The 20458-nt window shown below is 38.5% G+C and overlaps 1 protein-coding gene across 1 annotated transcript in view; it reads left to right on the plus strand.

Annotated features, from left to right (window-relative positions):
• The window catches only part of BMP5 (bone morphogenetic protein 5), a 142233-nt gene extending 125097 nt beyond the window's left edge, over positions 1-17136 (plus strand). The window contains exons 5-7 of the mRNA XM_055406807.2: positions 9088-9164; positions 11052-11162; positions 15458-17136. Of these exons, the coding sequence (XP_055262782.1) occupies positions 9088-9164; positions 11052-11162; positions 15458-15607 (338 nt within the window). The 3' untranslated portion in view covers positions 15608-17136. The remainder of the gene's footprint in view (positions 1-9087; positions 9165-11051; positions 11163-15457) is intronic.
• Positions 17137-20458: the final 3322 nt, after the last annotated feature.

Here is a 20458-nt window from a genome sequence, read left to right on the forward strand (position 1 = left end):
CCCAGCATCAGAGTCTTTTCCAGTGAGTCAACTCGTCGCATGAGGTGGCCAAAGTATTGGAGTTTCAGCTTTAGCATCAGTCCTTCCAATGAACACCCAGGACTGATCTCCTTTAGAATGGACTGGTTGTATCTCCTTGCAGTCCTAGGGACTCTCAAGAGTCTTCTCCAGCTATGTTCTCCATAGTGGGCACCAATTCACATTCTCCCCAACAGTCTAAGAGGGTTCCTATTTTTATGAACTTTTTTAAGAGCAGTTTTAGGTTCACAAGATTGAAAGGAAGGTGTATAGATTTCCCATGTACTCCCTACCCCACAAATGCATTGCCTCCTCCACTATCGACATCACTCACCATGGTGGTGCGTTTCTTACCAAAGATGAACCTACATGGACACATCACAATCAACTACAGTCCATGGTTTACCTAATGTTCATTCTTAGTATCATATATCATATCATATAGTTGACATAACATATCATATAGTTGGTCTTATGGATTTTTTAAACAACATATGTCAGCCATCTTTCAAATTGGTGACTTCATTTTTTTTATACTGCTACAATATATTCAATATTGCTTTTGTCAGAATTTATTTAGTCATGTCGCTCTTAAAAAGACATTTTGGCTGTTTTTAAATTGGGGCTTTCAAAATCAATGCTGCAGTAAAAATCCTGCAAGGCTGCACCAGTGAGAATGGTTTTAATCCACATGGTTTTTATAGTAATTAATACTAAAAGCTGTTATCTGTGCTCTTAATGTGCAAAACTTTGAAAATCCCTTCTCAAATGATAGTTATCTTGTTACATAGATCTAGTTCGATCCATCTTTTTATCTATCTATTCATCTGCACGTGTGTGTGTGTGAGTGCACTCAGTTGTGTCTGACTTTGCAACACTATGAAATTGTAGCTCTCCAGGCTCCTCTGTCCATGGGATTTCCCAGGCAAGAATATTGGAGTGGGTTGCTGTTTCCTTTCCAGGGGATCTTCCTGACCCAGGGATAGAACCTATGTCGCCTGCTTGATGGGCAGATTCTTTATCACTGAGCCACCTGGAAAGCCCCACTCATCTGTACCTTTATCTTTCCTTCTGTCATTTAACCCTGGGTCCACCTCTTAATAGCTGTGTAATATTGGACAGGGCATGTCACATCTCTCTATTTTTTCATCTGGAAAGTGGGAACATTAATGATACCTGCCTCACTGAATAAAATTACATGAGTTGCAAGGATTAAATGAGTTAATGGGTATAAAGAATGGAGAACACTGTGTATACTCATTCAGGATTAAGCATAATCATTATTACCAAATTATGGTTTGATTTTTCTGAACTGGTGCCTAGAGAGTTCAGACTTTTGCATCAGTACCCATTCCCCTGATCACTTATTGTCAAGTTTCTATCTAGAGAGAATTCTAGAGATGATATGTCTGGGTGTGGTTTATTGCAAAATATCTATTCATTGTTAAATAAGCACCCACAGTGTGACACAGCATTAACTATATGATCATGCAAGATGGGAAGCATCAGAATCTTGCTTCTGAAAAGGCATTCTCTTAGACAGTGGCAAAGACATGCATTCTAGTAATTATCAGATCAGTTCTACTAGAGTTGGTACAAGGAAGTGTGGGAGCAGTAGGGATAGAGCATGACTCCAGTGAGAAAATATAGACATTTTTCAGAAATGTAAGTGAAGCCATTTCAGAACGTCTATGCAGTTACAGAACCACAGAGCAGTGTCTGATGGCCGTGGTGTGCTAGTATTCTTGCATGAGAGCAGTGTGATATCAGCTAGAAAATCATGCAGGGACCAAGTCATAACAGTAAGTAACTGTGGTGTTTCCATGCAGGCATTTGGAGAAAGGAGTGTCACCATCAGATATGCATTTTAAAAAGTTCAATTTGGCATCAGAAAGAAGGATGGGATGCCAAGGAGAGAAACTGGATGCCAAAATATGATTAGGAATCTAGTCTAACACTCCAAGCAGTGAAGATTATAGATTGGAGACAGGGGAAGCGGGAACCAAAATACATGGAATGGAGTCAGCAGGACTCCAGAGAAGGGTGTGTGAGTGGAATATGTAGGACTCAGTCTTGAGCCCCAGTGGTTCGATGAAGCACAAGACTCGAAGCTGCTATAGAAACCAGAGTAAGAGAGAAACATTAAGGATGGATCCTCCACTGTGAACATCAGTACTGTAAGTAAAGGCAAAAGAAAAACAACAAAACAATTACATCAACAAGGCAAAAGACTTTAGGTCAGAGAGCAAAGCAGAGTCAGAGATGAAGGGTTATCCTAGGACCAAGTTCCCAAAAAGGATGTTGGGGGAATATGAGGTAGCCAAGAGTGCAAAGGACTTCTGATAGGTTAACTAGGCTAGAGGTTGGTCACTTAAAGGGAGTGTGGATGGGTTTAATGTAGGGTAGGAGTGAGAACGGAAGAAAATCAAGAACTGTATTTATTAAATTTTCTGGCTCGAGCCACTAGATCCTATTAACCAAGTAAAAGGAGTGAAAAGAGTATGAGGTCAGAAGCCAAAATAGTGAGTTGGAGACATTTGAGAAACTTTCATGCAGAGACATCTTGCAGGCATTTGGAGACAGGTTTGTGGATGGGTTTTTATGTCAACAAGCTCTAAGGTGAGCACGTCCTCTGCATCATCCACAGAGACACATTGCTGAGCAGAGTCAAGCAAACACACCAGACAGTTATTATGTTGTGGTGTCTGTTCTGTGTCACACATTTGTACACAAATCCCTGCACAAATAAATAACTGTAATTCCTACTGGGTTATATGTCAGTTTGGTGAGGAGTTCATTGGATGTGGGACTTGGGGATTAAACTAGGGTAGCAGTAGCGTTTGAAATCCCTCATCTTTGGGAGTGGTGTTATTTGTTTGGGATTTATCATGATTTTCTCTACCCCAAAGGCCATGTCAAAATTTACATTATTGAATAGTCCACAGTAGCACTGAACCTGCTATTTTATAGCCACTTCCTACCTTCATTCATTTGACATTTTCATTTTCTATTAATTAATGAACATCCTGTAGTGTGAAGGCTGATGTCTGTGATCTCCCTCAGAGTATTAAGCAAGAGATGTTGACGTCTCCTCCTCTGTTTTGAGACACAGCATCTCTTTATATTTGGCTTTTTTAAGCTGTTGATTGTTTAAATGTTGAATTCTATTTTGGACTTTTAATCTTTTCTTCTACAGATTTAACTATATTTTATTCCTCAAAAACACTAACACTGGAGCTTAAAGGAGAAAGAATCCTGTACCAGTTTGTGGAGTTTTTTGGATTTTCTTTTGTGCTCTTCACAGCTTTCCTAGCATGTGTCCATTTATCTGGTAGTTTCTTCAGGGACTAGTGGACAAACCACTGAGGCCCTGAGTAGAACTCAGAAGTTTTATTAACCACGCATTTCACTTTTTTCTCACACAAAATGAATTTTAACAAATCAAACTAAGACAAAGATGAAGTTTGTATTATTGAAATGAGAAGAGGGAACTGGAAGAAGACAGTCAAATAGTATAAACCCCCAGTTATAAATACTAAGGATACAATATGATGAATATAATTAACACTGTTGTATGTTATATGCGAACGTTGTTAGAAGAGTAAATCCTAGGAGTTCTCAGAAAAAACGAACATCTTTTATTTCTTTAATTTTGTGTATATCTGAGACCATTGTTCAGTAGCTGAGTTGTGTCCGACTCTGTGACCCCATGGACTGCACCTCACCAGTCTTCCCAGTCCCTCACTGTCTCCTGGAATTTGGTCAAACTCATGTCCATTGAGTCGGTGATGCCATCCAACCATCTCATCCTCTGTCGTCCGCTTCTCCTCCCACCTTCAATCTTTCCCAGCATCAGGGTCCTAACCAATGAGTTAGCTCTTCGCATCAGGTGGCCAAAGTATTGGACTTGATCTCCAGCATTAGTCCTTCCAGTGAATATTTAGGGTTAATTTCCTTTAGGATTGACTGGTTTGATCTCCTTGATCTCCAATGGACTCTCAAGAGTCTTCTCCAGCAGAGTCTGAAAGCATCAATTTTTTGATGCTAAGCCTTCTTTATGGTCCAATTCTCACATCCTCACATGACCACCGGAAAAACCACAACTTTGAATATATGAACTTCTGTTGGCAAAGTAATGTCTCTGGTTATTAATATGCTGTCTAGGTTAGTCATAGCTTTTCTTCCAAGGAGCAAATGTCTTTTAATTTCGTGGCTGCAGTCACTGTCTGCAGTGATTTTGGAACCTAAGAAAATAAAATCTGTCACTGTTTCCACTTTTTTCACATTCATTTGCCATGAAGTGATGGGACCAGATACCATGATCTTGGTTTTTGGAATGTTGAGTTTTAAGCCAGCTTTTTCACTCTTCTCTTTGTCCCTCATCGATAGGCTGTTTCGTCCCTCTTCACTTTCTGCCATTAGAGTTGTGTCAGCTGAATATCTGAGGTTATTGATATTTCTCTTGGCAATCTTGATTCTAGCTTGATTCATCCAGTCCAGCATTTCCCATGATATACTCTGCATATAAGTTAAATAAGCAGGGTGACAATATACAGTCTTGACATATATTGACTCCTTTCCCAATTTTGAACCGGTCTGTTGTTTCATGTCTGTTCTAACTGTTGCTTCTGGACCTGCATACAGGTTTCTCAGGAGGCAAGTCAGGTAGTCTAGTATTCCAATCCTTTCAAGAATTTTCCACAGTTTGTTGTGATCCACATAGTCAAAGGCTTTAACGTAGTCAATGAAGTGGATTTCTTTTTTTTTTTTTTAATTCTGTTGCTTTTTCTATGATCCAGTGGATGTTTGGCAGTTTGGTCTCTGGTTCCTCTGCCTTTTCTAAATCCAGCTTGTGCAGCTGTAAGTTATTGATCATGGATGTTCACTGAACTTACTGTAGTGATCATTTCATGATGGATGTAAGTCAAACCATTTTGCAGTATATCTTAAAGTTGTACAGTGCTGTATGTCAATTACATCTCAATAAAACTGGAAGAAAAAATAATCAAATAGCTTGTAAAACATAAATTTGCATTTTTTCCAGAAATTGATCATACACAAATTGGCAAAAAGTATTTAACAATAGTCATTACATTGGCACTGGTTTCCCAATATTATTTCCATTAACAGGAAAAACAGAAATACTGTGTCTGTGATACTGCCTTATGGTTGAGAAATGCTTTTCTAGTGTTGACTGTGACTTCAGAATGTGTAGTAGTTTCTGGTGATACTCTTGAATTCTAGGCAGGTTTGTCAAGAGCAGCATCATGTCCAGCTCATTCTCATATTTGAAGGGTTGCCAATCAATGTTTTTAAAAAATATAAATCTAATTTCTTTGCCTTTCCTCTCTGAGGTTTTTCTGCCAACCATTTAGTAAAGCTAACTACAGACTTTGCTGGTTTGCATACAACATTTACTCAGTATCCATTAATTTTTATTTCTGACCAACTAAGCATATGGTCCTAACGCTCTATGAAATCAGACTCTTGGAACCAGATTCTGTTATAAATTTCATTGCTCGTTACCTTTATGTGATGTTGCAATATATACATCACTTAGCCTGCATGAAAAGCTGCATAGATGGAACAGATCTATTTTGACTTTTAAGTTTTACTTTCTTTTTTCTATAAACATGGAATTCAAATGGCCATAGACATAGTTATGGTTTTTCACATATACTCAAATGTGTTATTGGATATAAGGTCTTTATTCACATTCAATGTTTTTTATTAAGACAGGGATGGATGAATAAATATTCCTGTGACTGTCTGATGCAGGGTTTGGCAAAATAAGCCATTGCCTGTTTTCGTCCCTTGGACTGCAAGGAGATCCAACCAGTCCATTCTAGAGGAGATCAATCCTGGGTGTTCATTGGAAGGACTTATGCTAAAGCTGAAACTCCAATACTTTGGCTACCTCATGCGACGAGTTGACTCACTGGAAAAGACTCTGATGCTGGGAGCAATTGGGGGTAGGAGGAGACGGGGACAACAGAGAATGAGGTGGCTGGATGGCATCACCGACTCGATGGACATGAGTTTGAGTGAACTCGGGGAGTTGGTGATGGACAGGGAGGCCTTTTGTGTTGTGGTTCATGGGGTCGCTAAGAGTCGGACACGACTGAGCGACTGAACTGAACTGAACTGAATTGCTAACAATGGTTTTACATTTTTAGATGTGTGAAAAAGACTTAAAATAATATTTTGTTTCATGTAGAAATCATGTGAAATTCAAATTTTAGGATCCATAAGCAAAGTTTGTTTGAAATACAGTCACATCCATCCTTTTATTCATACATACTGACTCCTGCTTTCATGCTACTGGGACAAGGCTGAATCATTGTGAGGGAAACCCTGTAGCCTGAAATATATATTATCTGTCCTTCTTGAGAAAAAGTAAATTGCTCTCCTTTGCTCTAATGCATAGCTGACACTTTTAAAAAATTTAAATATCAAGAAGTTTATGCAGTCAAACTAATACCAGACTTGAGTTATTCCTTTTCCCTAAAAATGATATAATGTTCAAACTTACCCACTTCATGGTATTGTACTTACTGTTACTTTATGCTGTTTCATTGCTTGGGCAAAGTTAACTTTTTTTGCTATTTCAATTAAAAGTTTACCCAAAGAAGAAGAGTGCTAAATCTCAAATAAATTCTCTTTCCTCCATTTTCTGTCATTATCTATATATTTATTTTTTTTCAGATATTTTAGTTTGTTGTTAATGAAACAGTGAGCATCTTAAGGACAGAAATCATATTCATTCTCCTGTGCTCGGTGTTGGCATGTAGGTGCTTACTAAATGTATGAATGATGCATGAATGATGCATGAATGATTGTATGCATGCATGAACAGTGTCAGAGCTTCCTTGCTCGAGTTTTCTATATTTTCTTTGACTGATGTGTTTTTATGATAGTTTTTAAATTTATTTTTAATTGAAGGATAACTGCTTTACAGTATTGTGTTGGTTTCTGCCATACATCAACATGAATCAGCCATAGGTATACACATGTCCCTTCCCTCATGAACCTTGTTCCCACCCCATCCCACCCCTCCAGGTTGTCACAGAGCACTGGTTTGAGCTCCCTGAGTCACAGCAAATTCCTACTGGCTCTCTGTTTTGCATGTTTTAGTGAAGGTAGTCACACATAGGAATAACACTGGTGTAGAAGCAAAAGGATTTCTGCATTCAGATTTAATCATTACCTTCTTTGCTAGACTCACATTAATTAAATTATTAGCTGATGTCACTATGAAAGGCAGATGACAGGATTTGTTAAGACAGGTCTGTTAGATCTTTGACATGACTTCATTTTCATTAGAGGTTGAGGATAATTAAACTGGAAGGTGACACCTTACGACAGGCTGCTCTTTATAGCAAACTTCTATGTTGATTTGCCAGAGACAACTGTCAGAGTGAAAGTAGTGTTTATTCCTAGAAGAAAACATTAGCTGTCTTCCTTAAAAATAAATTATTTCGCAGTTCCCATCACCCTAAATTTTTTCCTTTCATTTTTTTGTGTTGGAAGTAATTTAAATGGGTTCCATTATAAAGCATGAATAGACATTTTCTGTAAAGCTATGTTTTTCTTTTGCATTTTACTTTATTCCAGCTGCAAGTGGAATTCTTAATTTTTTTTCAACAGTTATCAAAGGTTATGGAATTTTTAGATTATTTTCCAAAATAAGTTACAGAAAGCATGTATTTCCTTTGCTTCAAGCCATTTCTAGAACATTCTGAGGCATCCATTCTTCAGTTTCTAAAAATTTATTTAGTATCTACTATGTGCCAGGCCCTGTTTCTGACATTTGGGGTATCTCTAGAGAACCAAATGGGACCAGGCAAGCTATTTACCCCTAGAAAGAGGACACTCTAGAAGGAGGAAACAGACAAGAAACAATGTACGTGGTGAACGAGTAAGTGGTGTACCATATTAAGGGATGGTAAGCAAAATGGAAAAAAAAAATCAGAGCAAGAGGGGAGAGAAATATGAGAGTAGAGGTTAGGATATGAAACGGGGGAGTCAGTGAAGGCTTTGTTGACAAGATTATGCTTAAGAACTGAGGAAGCTCTGAGCATTAGCTAAGTAGATATTCAGAGGAAGAGCATTGCAGGGAAGGGTGGGGCTGTTGAGAGTAAAGGAACTAAGGTGAGAGAAAGCAGACCTGTGTGCAAAACAGCACGGAGGCTGTTTGGAGTAGAGTGAAGGGGAGCAAATGGGCCAGAGGGTGATGGGACTGGATCATGTAGAACCTTGGGAGCCTTGATACAGGAACCACTGTGAGGCTTTATGCTGGAGCGTGACAGTTGGTCCACTTGGCTACTTTGATGGGATGGGGACGGTGCGGAGCAGGAGGAATAGCAGTGAGGAGGGGGCAGTGATTCAGGAAAGAGATGATAGTGGCTTGGACCAGAGCTAGTCATGGAGGGAGTGAGGGTGGCTGAATTTCAAATGAAGGTAAAATGAGTAAGGATTTCCTGACAGATTGGATGTGGCGCTGAGAGGAAAGAGTATGTTTTGACTCCAGTGTTTGTTTGGCCTGGGAACTTGCTCATGGTCATGTGCAGGTGAAATTGGTCTGGGGGTGGGGGCCAATCAGAAGCTCCACTTTGGGGATCTTGAATTTAAGATTCATAATAAGATAACATGTACTCTGGAACATCCCAGTTGGTACTTTCCCAGTGCCTGCCTTGTGAAAGAATACAAAACATAGTGTTTGAATATTTTATATACTTAAATATCATAAGCACAACTGTGGTTTGAGTTAGTTAATGAATGAGCACTCACTGAGTGGCAGGTATAAGGCTGCTATTTTCACAACACAAAGGATCCAACCTGATTCTTGTCACGACCTCTCAAGGTCTGCATTTTACAGAAGCAGAAACTCAGCACAAGTGACTTGCTTGAAGTTCACATGGTTAGTAAGCGACTTTCACTTTGAGATTCAAACTCATGTTCTACAACTTAAAATGCAGCCTCCTTTTGACTTTATAAGTGATCTCACAAAAGAAATATTAATATACCTGATAGACTGCCTTTTGTTTACCCTCTGATTTTCATCTTTAGATTATAACACCAGTGAACAAAAACAAGCCTGTAAAAAGCATGAACTCTATGTGAGTTTCCGGGATCTGGGATGGCAGGTAAGAACAGTCAGTCAAATTGGTTGCTTTTTTTCTGCTTTTTATCAGTCCTAAATCTCTTGTAATCTTTGTAATCTTTCCTATACAGCAGCCAGTTATTTTTTATACTTTATTTTTCATTGGAGTATCCTTGCTTTACAATGTTGTCTGCTGTTAAAATAATGTGATCAGTTATCTGTGTACCTGTGTCCCCTCCCCCGCCCTCCCTCCCACCTGCCCCCAGTCTCACCCTCTGGGTCGTCACGGAGCACCGAGCTGAGCCCCCTGTGCTGTTCAGGGGCTCCCCACTCGCTCCCTGTTCTACAGATGGGAGTGTACATACGGCCGTGCTGCTCTCTCAACCCGTCCCACCTCTCCTTCCCGTGCTGTGTTCACACACCCTTTCCCTACATCTGTATCTCTATTGCTGTCCTCAGGACAGGCTCATCTGGACCATCTTTCTAGATTCTGTATATAGATACTTGTTTTTCTCTTTCTGACTTCACTCTGTATAACAAACTCTGGTCCAGCCACGTCACACAAATGACCCAATTCTGTTTCTTCTTATGGCTGAGTAATGTTCCACTGTATATATGGACCACATCTTTATCCATTCATCTGTCAGCGGACATTTAGGTTGCTTCCATGTCCTGGCTATTGTAAACAGTGCTGCAATGAACATACCAGTTATTTTTGACATCGACTATTCCATATAAGGATTATCCACATCATTTTTATTTCTGCATTATCCTTTCACTATTGAAACATAATTAATAGAGTTTATGGTAAAAAAAATTATGTTGAAGAACAAATGCAACCTTAGAAAGTGAAAAAAAGAAGTCCTGTTGTTTAAATATACCCAAATTTCCATTTTAGTCCCATTTTTCAGATTAACTCAAGCAATTTCCTTTTGCCTCCAATGGTCACAAATTTTTGGTATATGAAGTAGAATCCTTAACTATGTCTGTGGTAAGTTAGATGTAGAGAAAAAAAATTTCTTGTACTTAGAAGTCGTTTTGCTATTTTACATAGGCTTCACAAGCACAGTGAGGAAGATTGAACTAAAATAATTTTCATAACTATGCCAAAAGAGTTTAAATTGAGTTGTTAGATTAGATTATTCCATTTCAATGGATCCTTGGAATGCGAGCCATTATATTGAAAATTGATACTATCATGTAAGCATTTTCAAGTTTATGATAAACCTTCAACATTAATTGTTCAATAATTTTACATCGGTGACAAGTTTTACATCTCTGGGAAAAAAAAATCAGGGCCACCATCTCAAGTGCCAACTTTTTAGCTTCCTAAAATTTTTCGTATACAATGCTCAGGATTTTTCTCCGACTCATTTGTTCTAAAGAGACTATAAAGTTAACACATGATTGGAAAGAAAAACAGGACAAAGAACAAATCTTAGAGCCTTAAGAGGTTGTCAAGCTTCTAAAGCAGGAATGAGTTATTAAGAAGTAATGAGAATTATCTCAATTAAGTTTATTCTTCTTTTCTTTTCTGGTTCAGTTGAACTTTGCAGAGTTCATCATTTCCTGTTTAAACGATATTTAGAATGCTATTTCATGATTGCAGCTTTCTTCATGAATATATGGACTAATACAGGCTAGGAATATCTTACATAGTGACCTCTGGGAGAAATTACAGAGGACAATTCCTTGTGAAAATATTTATACTTTTGTTGTAAACTTTAACTTAATCATAAATTAAAGGCTTGAGGGAGCATGTCTTATTAGAATAATTGTTGGACCAAAAAGAGAAACCAATCCAAAGTATTTAATTTAATATTATATTATATTGAATTATATTAATTATATTTAAGTATTCTTTAAGAATTGTTTTTCTGTGCTTTTATGTTGGTGATATTATTTCTTCTTCTGCTTTCGTGCATTTTAGGACTGGATTATAGCGCCAGAAGGATATGCTGCATTTTATTGTGATGGAGAATGTTCTTTTCCACTCAATGCCCATATGAATGCCACCAACCATGCCATAGTTCAGACTCTGGTAAGTTTTCTTTTTGTAGAATAGAAAGTGGTTTGTGATGTAAACTTCCTATGAAGTTACTTTAAAGAAAAGCATCTATTTGAAGTTAAAAATGCGTTTTCTTCTCTTCTCAAACTCCTAACATAAAAATTGTGCCAGAGTAAGAAATGTGGATACAGTCAGGAAATTCAGGCTGCTCTAAAGAAAATTCCTAATTCCAAAATGAGGAAAGATTCAGCAAGGAAAATTGGAGCAATCACACAAAATGGTCATTTTGCACTGATTTCTTCAGTCGACAATACGATTAACCACACAGGGGCTGTTTCTAACCTAACCATTCATTAGCAGTCATTACAAAAACTTTGAATAATAGCTGTGCTGAATTTCATCTGAGGGCTTTTAAACTCATTATTTAAGAATGATCTATAACATACTTTGGTATTATGGAAGCTCTTCAGTGTAGAGTATAAGTAGAAGATTGGTTTCCATTTTTTTATATCTTTTTCAGTTATAATACTTAAGGTAGAAATTAATCTTCATTTCTTCCCTCCCACACTTAGGAATGTAACAGTGATTTAATCTCTACTAATGTAGGCTAATTTTTGTGAAGGAGATAATGAAATGTTAATCTCATGGTCTCTCAGTGGTCATACTTATCTAATGAGTTCCGGAAAACCCTTGAGAGTCTGACTCCAACATCCATACTTTTTAATGTGGTTGGGGAGTGGCCTCTGGCAGACGAGGGAGAGGTTCTAGAAGGTGCATAGGCTGTGTGATGTGACTCCACATCAAAGTTGGGTTCACAGGAGCATTTCAACTATAAGTAATCAGGACAGAAGAAGAGAACAAATAATTTTGGAATCAAGACACTGATGGGAATAGAGTTATTTGGTAGATAACAGTAGGAGAGCAGTAGCTGTCAGAAAAAAAAATCTATCATTGTGGGTGAGGCTTATTTATGACCAACAGAAAGAGCAGCTATTAGAATGTGTGAGGAGTTGATTCTTCAGAAGCTTATCTTCTTTTGCAATTTATTGAAAATTTAAAGTTGATGAAATAACATCCCAGTTTCCTTCTGGATAAGAATGGTGTACACACCTTGACAGATGAAATCCTTGACTTGATGTTTTGCTGGCATCTTACTGACCTCAGAGGTACTACTGAATAGCTAGACCACAAAGATGCACATCCGTGGCAACTAGAGCATGCTGCTGCTAAGTCACTTCAGTCGTGTCCGACTCTGTGCGACCCCATAGACGGCAGCCCACCAGGCTCCCCCGTCCCTGGGATTCTCCAGGCAAGAACACTGGAGTGGGTTGCCATTTCCTTCTCCAATGCATGAAAGTGAAAAGTGAAAATGAAGTCGCTTAGTCATGTCTGACTTGTAGCGACCCCATGGACTGCAGCCTACCAGGCTCCTCCGTCCATGGGATTTTCATAGATTTTGTCAAAGACTTTGGAAATAACCTTGGAGTAGAGAGGAAGCGGAGAACTAAAACAAATATGTATTTTGACAGATAGTCACTTATAAATATTCTTTTCTCCCCCAAGTTTGAAGAGAAACATTTGTTTCAGAATACAATCATGTAAAATTATCAAGTTGCTTTTAATAATGAATGGAATACATTTGCTCATGTCTGTCCTTCCCCAGCACTGATTGTTACACCCTAGATTTCTTTAATATATCATGCTCAGCAAACTATAGGTTTGGGGAGAAACTATTATTTCTTCCTTGATTGCAAAATTTATATACACTGAAAGAAAACCTTAGTTTGCTGCAGCTCTTATTTCCCTGTCTAAAGTGAAGAACCGGAGTCTAAATTCCAACCAGCATTTTCTTTCATGCTTGTTTTGTGCTGCCAATGCCATAGAAATATCCTTCTTTTTGTTGATTTTTGACCAATGACGTTCCCATATGCAAGTATAGAGTCAATTCCTAGGGGTATTTTAAGTTTTGATATGCGTTCATCTTTGCGATCTATAAATATAAGCACTTATTTTGAAATTATTTTTATTTAGTTTTTTTTTTAATTTTTGCCTGCCCTGAATGTGCACTGCTGCACTTGGGCTTTCTCTGGTTGCATTAAGTAAGGGCTGCTCTCTCGTTGCAGTGCTCAGGCTTCTCATTCTGGTGGCTTCTCTTGTTGCAGAGTGTAGGTTCTATGTGCACGGGCTTCAGTAGTTGCACTGTGCAGGCTTAGGTACCCCTTGGCATGTGGAATCTTCCCAGACCAGGGATCGAATCCCTGTCCCCTGCTTTGGCAGGTTGATTCTTAACCACTGAACCATGAGGGAAGCCCTATAAGCACGTCCTGATATATGGTATCACTGTTGGGCCAGGGAGAGCAGGTATGCAGCACAAGAAAAGTTGTTTTATTCAAATGTCTTCCAGTAAGATGAATGTCAGGGGGGTCCAGCCTTCTATCAGCTGAAAGCCCACTGCAGAGAGAAGGATGCCTCTATTTCATGCCTTAGAGGAAGAGCCCTCCTCACTGTCCATCTGTAGGGACACAGCAGAGCAGCCACTATTAGCCTATAGAGAAATGCCACTTAATTTCCCAGAAATTAAGCTCTTTGTACTGTCAATTCAATGACTCAGAGAGCTTTTGCTGTTTCCTTAGATATGCATCTAACACATCCAAGTTCGCTCAGGCTATGCAAAGCTTAACTATTGAAAAAACTCTGTCAAATACCCCTATCTCTCTTTTGTTTTCTTTTCTTAAAAATAAATATATAATTACATACTGTCAGCTTTTAGGACTGTAGTCTAGAAGGCAGCGTCTAAAAACAAACATTTTTTAAATCGCTGACACAGACTTGGAACAGGCCCCTCGTCTGTATCGCTGTCCTGGGATGTGAAGCGTAAGTCATCACAGAACTTGAAGGGAACATGGGAAGTCTGGTGTTTCTGTTTTTTTTTTTTTTTTCTTTTCCCCTGGCATTGTGCATTCTCTGTTTATTTTGTGACGGACATGAAACAAGAACACAGGCGCATTTGTTGTTAAAGGAAAGCAGGTTTGTGCCGAACATGTTTGAGACATGATGGAAGAACAATCTCATTTATTTTTTTCAGAACAATGGCTGGGTGAGGTGATCCTTGAAGCAGGGGGTTATCCATCCATCACGGGTGAGGGGGTTGAGGAAGATAAAGCCAAGGAGGGCTTCAGGCTGCCTCTGAAATTTGGAGAACCATCCAGCTTGCAGTTTTGTGAGGTCTTAGGAAATTTCACGTCGGTATCGGATCACCTCATTTTTCCTGCTGTGTCTGTCCATAGGCAGGACTCCTATATCATTTCAGCCAGGAGGTTTTGCAGCCAAGATTCTAAGAGCTGTATTTTCTCTTTGTAGATCCCCAAGGACTCTGCAGTGGGATTTCCCATAAACTCCTCTGGGGGAAGGGCCGGGGGAGGCGGGTGGAAAGGGGGAACTGAGTTCTGGCTCCTTCTTTGATTGTTGAAGATCAGAGGTAAACTTGCCAGTTTGATGAAAATGAGAACAAATCCTTTACTTAAGCATTTCACTGCCCATGTTCAGCTACCTTTTCAGACTTTGTAGGGGGAGAGGTAGGGATGTATGTTCAAGTTGTAACATATCTAGGCTTCTTTCTTCTGATTAAACTTAGCTTGATTTTTGGCACTTGTCTAGGGGAGAAAGCAAGTCAAAGGATGTTAAACTCTGGCCAATCTGGTAAAACATTATGGGGAGAAGAGTTGAAATCATTGCTTTAAAGCAAGTATTGGATTTTTACCTGGAGTTTATTTTGCTGTGATTTTTATGCTTCCTTTACCAAAGGAAATGAAGAATTTGCGCGCTTTTAATTTTATTGTTAAAAATGTGTTGACTTATTGTTTAGTTATCCTTTTATGAATAATTCTTAGATCCAGATCTTTCTACAGTCAAGTGCCATGGCTTCGTTGATTTTGCATTCATAACCTACATGTTTCTCATGAAGTAAATAGAAGGGGCCATTTTAACTAAAAGCAGCCCAGTTCTAGTTGCCATGTTCTTTCCTCCAGGAAAATTTCCACTGACTATTCCACAGAGAGACTTTTCCTTCCTGGGTAGAATGTTTTTCAAAGCCCCAACAGGTAATTAGAACCAGTGGGTCGAATCTAGGTGTTAATACTTAAGGATACATCCTTCACTACCAGCTCCCACTTCCCCTCACCATGGAACAAAAATAGGAGAGAGGGAGGTAACTTAAGAGAGTGCCTGATCATCAGTGACAAAACAAGAATGTCACCTTAAAACTGCAGACAAAATATCTATTTTATTTCTTTAAAAGTAAAACATTTTTTTTCCTCCCACCCAACCAGGTTCACCTGATGTTTCCTGACCACGTACCAAAGCCTTGCTGTGCGCCAACCAAACTAAACGCCATCTCTGTGTTGTACTTTGATGACAGCTCCAATGTCATTTTGAAAAAGTACAGAAATATGGTCGTGCGTTCATGTGGTTGCCACTAAAAGTGCATAATAATGGTAATAAGAAAAAGATCTGTATTAAGGTTTATGACTACAATAAAAAATATCCTTTCAGATAAAAGGGGAATTTAATAAAATTAGTCTGGCTCATTTCATCTCTCTAACCTATGTACAAGAGCATGTATATAGTTACTTTTATTTATTTAAAGGTATATATTCTCCTTTGTGGATGCCTTTGCAGTAAAATGTATTTTAGATCACTTCATTATGCAAAAAATTGCCCAGTCTAATTTTTAATAGGATGTGCTGAGTCCAATTCAATTCCACTTCAGTATTTTTAATGTAATTTTTATACGATTTTCTGAAATTAGACAGAACTCCTTTGACTGTTAAGTATTGTTGGAAGCTGAATGCATTTGGTTATGCTGTGCCAATGTAAACTGATGGGATATTTATTGATATTTAGAATGAAACTTAAAAAAATAACCAGCCAAAACAAAAATGCTTGGAGGAACACAATTTTTCTTTGAGAGTTTCTGCTTCATTAGATAAAGTGAAATGTTGAGCTGGATTTGAGTAAATAAACGGGAGCAGAACACAGAAGCTGAAAGATTGCACGTAATTGTTGTAACTGTTTGCTTGAACAGAATTGGTTTAACTGTAGGAGAGCGTTCCTTCTTGGCTCACCGGTTGTAGATTTTGCAAAGAGCTCAAAGCTTCAGGAATTCTGTGGAGACAGACTTGAGCCTGTGTCCATAATTTTCCAAGTTAACACTAAAAAAGCGTAGTACAACCTTCTTACCTCAAATAAATCATGTCTGCCTATTATCTAGAACACTACTGCTGCAGTTTTTTTTCAGATTTAAAAACAGTCCAAAATAAAGAAACATTTACACGTGCTCCCCTTCCCTCCCCACAGATGAGAGTCACTGCATGCATAAAATATACCCGAGCAAAGCGGCCGACAGAGCCGTTTTCTGTAGCTCTCTTTTATAACTGAGTTTGCTGATTGATGTGATGCAAGGGATTTTATTTAGGGTAAAAGCACTGAAACTCAACTGGAGGAAATTACCCCAAATCCCAGAATGGCTTTGACAGAATTGCCATTTCGAAAGAACAGCTGAAATCCATTTTTCATATCTTGGAGAATGAGCTCATTGAAAACCTTATTTTGGAGGGGGATTTTGTAAACCTTCCTCCAAGCACAAATAATTCCAAGTGGGAAGGTTCTGTTGTATGTATGTGCATGTGTGTTCTTCCCTCTGAAATTAATTTATTTTCTCTCTCTGTTTCTCTCTCTGCCTTTTAAGACTTGTCTTTAACCCACTGACTTTTGGAAGAATGACATTTAGTGGATAAGTTGCTATTTATGTGGGCTCCACAGCTAGGATTATTTACAGTTCATCTAAAATACTCATAAAGCACTATTTATTAATCACCCTTTGGACTTTTTAAGTAAAACTTGTATCAAAAATAGCTTAAAAATGTTATGGGTTTGTTCATGATTCAGGAATATTGCAATATTGTTTTAAAATACAGATTATCTTAAAGTAAACTTGATAATAACTCTATTGGGGGTACATTAAGTAATATATTTTTGAATTAATGGTATACCATTATAAGAATAAGAAATGAAAGTCTATTATATTATTCTTTAAATGTGCTGTTTAAATATATTTCTATGTTTTAAAATATATTAAACTTGTGATGCTAGTTTCTCTTGTGCTTCTTGATTTGGCTTTTTTTTTTTAAGAGGAATACAAAAATGTAAGAATGTTATAACTGAGATCATAAGCTTATCAGGTCTAAAATGTTTGGATTACATGATTTTAATTGCCAAAACTAGTTTTTGTGTTGTTGATAAGTAACTCGCTATTAAATGAGCAAAGCAACCATCCATGAGTTAAATATTTTCTTAATCTGTTCCAACAATAAGGAAAAATTTTGAATAGCCTAAAAATAAATGATTAGGATGGGAATTGACCTTATTTGTTCTCTTTCATTTAAGAAGGGAGATATTTAGCGTGAGTATTTTTATATTTTCTCAAAATATGTATGCATATATATATCTGCACATATGGTCAGTCACATTATTTTCAAATAACTCTTAGAGTAAATGCTTAGTATTACTTTGAATACTCAAACTATTACAAGAAATCAGAATAATTTGGTCTGTTTTAACAGGATCCAAACTACTCAGGTCTTTTTGGCTAGTTACACATTGACTTTTCTGTTGGTATGTTTTTAATTTTTCTGCTTTGTAAAGTGGTCCTAATCATTTTTGATACTAGAAGGGCAAAAATGACAAATACTCATTGTTCTTTAAAACTCAGGCAAAAATAAATTTGTCTGTATTGAGGTTAAGAAAGAAACAAACACAGAAAAGAAAATACAAAACCGTTTTTTTTCTCAAGTAAAGAACTGTCATTTAATCATTCCTGTATCACCAGCGCTGAATCTAAACCAGCATCTAGGGACTACTATATAGTCTGCAAACATCATGTCTCAAGACATTACAATAAATAGGTAGCTTATAGTGTAACTTCACTCAGGGCAGAAGAAATCCTCATTCCCAAACACAAGTCACTGTCGCACAACAATTCAGGCAGTTGTGCAGTCGATCATGTGATCTGGCTCTCAGATTACCTGCTTTTGTCTGTTCTTTCTTTTGCATTTTTGGGGGAGGGGCCTGGTGCTTTTCAAAGGTTACTAGTGAAGATGCCTTTGTTGATAAAGGCATATATATCACTACATATTTATCTATCAGTTCAGTTCAGTCGCTCAGTCGTGTCCGACTCTCCGCGACCCCATGAATCACAGCACGCCAGGCCTCCCTGTCCATCACCAACTCCCGGAGTACACTCAAACTCATGTCCACAGAGTCGGTGATGCCATCCAGCCATCTCATTCTCCGTCGTCCCCTTCTCCTCCCGCCCCCAACCTTTCCCAGCATCAGAGTCTTTTCCAGTGAGTCAACTCGTCGCATGAGGTGGCCAAAGTATTGCAGTTTCAGCTTTAGCATCAGTCCCTCCAATGAACATCCAGGATTGATCTCCTTTAGAATGGACTGGTTGGATCTCCTTGCAGTATAAGGGACTCTCAAGAGTCTTCTCCAACACCACAGTTCAAAAGCATCGATTCTTCGGCGATCAGCCTTCTTCACAGTCCAACTCTCACAACCATACATGACCACGGGAAAAACCATTGCCTTGACTAGACGGACCTTGGTTGGCAAAGTAATGTCTCTGCTTTTTAATATACTATCAAGGTTGGTCATAACTTTCCTTCCAAGGAGCAAGCGTCTTTTAATTTCATGGCTGCAATCAGCATCTGCAGTGATTTTGGAGCCCAAAAAAACAAAGTCTGACACTGTTTCCACTGTTTTTCCATCTATTTCCCATGAAGTGATGGGACCAGATGCCATGATCTTTGTTTTCTGAATGTTGAGCTTCAACCAACCTTTTCACTCTCCTCTTTCACTTTCCTCAAGAGGCTTTTGAGTTCCTCTTCACTTTCTGCCATAAGGGTAGTGTCATCTGCATATCTGAGGTTATTGATATTTCTCCCAGCAATCTTGACTCCAGCTTGTGCTTCTTCCAGCCCAGCGTTCCTCATGATGTACTCTGCATATAAGTTAAATAAGCAAGGTGACAATATACAACCTTGACGTACACCTTTTCCTATTTGGAACCAGTCTGTTGTTCCATGTCCAGTTCTAACTGTTGCTTCCTGACCTGCATACAGGTTTCTCAAGAGGCAGGTCAGGTGGTCTGGTATGCCCATCTCTTTCAGAATGTTCCACAGTTTATTGTGATCCACACAGTCAAAGGCTTTGGCATAGTCAATGAAGCAGAAATAGATGTTTTTCTGAAACTCTCTTGCTTTCTCCATGATCCAGCGGATGTTGGCAATTTGATCTCTGGTGCCTCTGCCTTTTCTAAAACCTGCTTGAACATCTGGGAGTTCACGGTTTACATATTGCTGAAGCCTGGCTTGGAGAATTTTGAGCATGACTTTGCTAGCGTGTGAGATGAGGGCAATTGTCCGGTAGTTTGAGCATTCTTTGGCATTGCCTTTCTTTGGGATTGGAATGAAGACTGACCTCTTCCAGTCCTGTGGCCACTGCTGAGTTTTCCAAATCTGCTGGCATATTGAGTGCAGCACTTTCACAGCATCATCTTTCAAGACTTGTAATAGCTCAACTGGAATTCCATCACCTCCACTAGCTTTGTTAGTAGTGATGCTTTCTAAGGCCCACTTGACTTCACATTCCAAGATGTCTGGCTCTAGGTCAGTGATCACGTTATCATGACTATCTTGGTCGGGAAGATCTTTTTTGTACAGTTCTTCTGTGTATTCTTGCCACCTCTTCTTAATATCTTCTGCTTCTGTTAGGTCCATACCATTTCTGTCCTTTATCGAGCCCATCTTTGCATGAAATGTTCCCTTGGAATCTCTAATTTTCTTGAAGAGGTCTCTTGTTTTTCCTATTCTGTTGTTTTCCTCTATTTCTTTGCATTGATCACTGAGGAAGTCTTTCTTATCTCTCCTTGCTATTCTTTGGAACTCTGCATTCAGATGCTTATATCTTTCCTTTTCTCCTTTGCTTTTCGCTTCTCTTCTTTTCACAGCTATTTGTAAGGCCTCCTCAGACAGCCATTTTGCTCTTTTGCATTTCTTTTCCATGGGGATGGTCTTGTTCCCTGTCTCCTGTACAATGTCACGAACCTCCATCCAGAGTTCATCAGGCACTCTATCTATCAGATCTAGTCCCTTAAATCTATTTCTCACTTCCACTGTATAATCATAAGGGATTTGATTGAGGTCATATCTGAATGGTCTAGTGGTTTTCCCTACTTTCTTCAATTTCAGTCTGAACTTCGCAATAAGGAG

This window comes from Moschus berezovskii, chromosome 23 (assembly GCF_049115385.1).
Source record: "Moschus berezovskii isolate FMDL1 chromosome 23, NW_MosBer_1.0, whole genome shotgun sequence".
Classification (NCBI taxonomy): Eukaryota; Metazoa; Chordata; class Mammalia; order Artiodactyla; family Moschidae; genus Moschus; species Moschus berezovskii.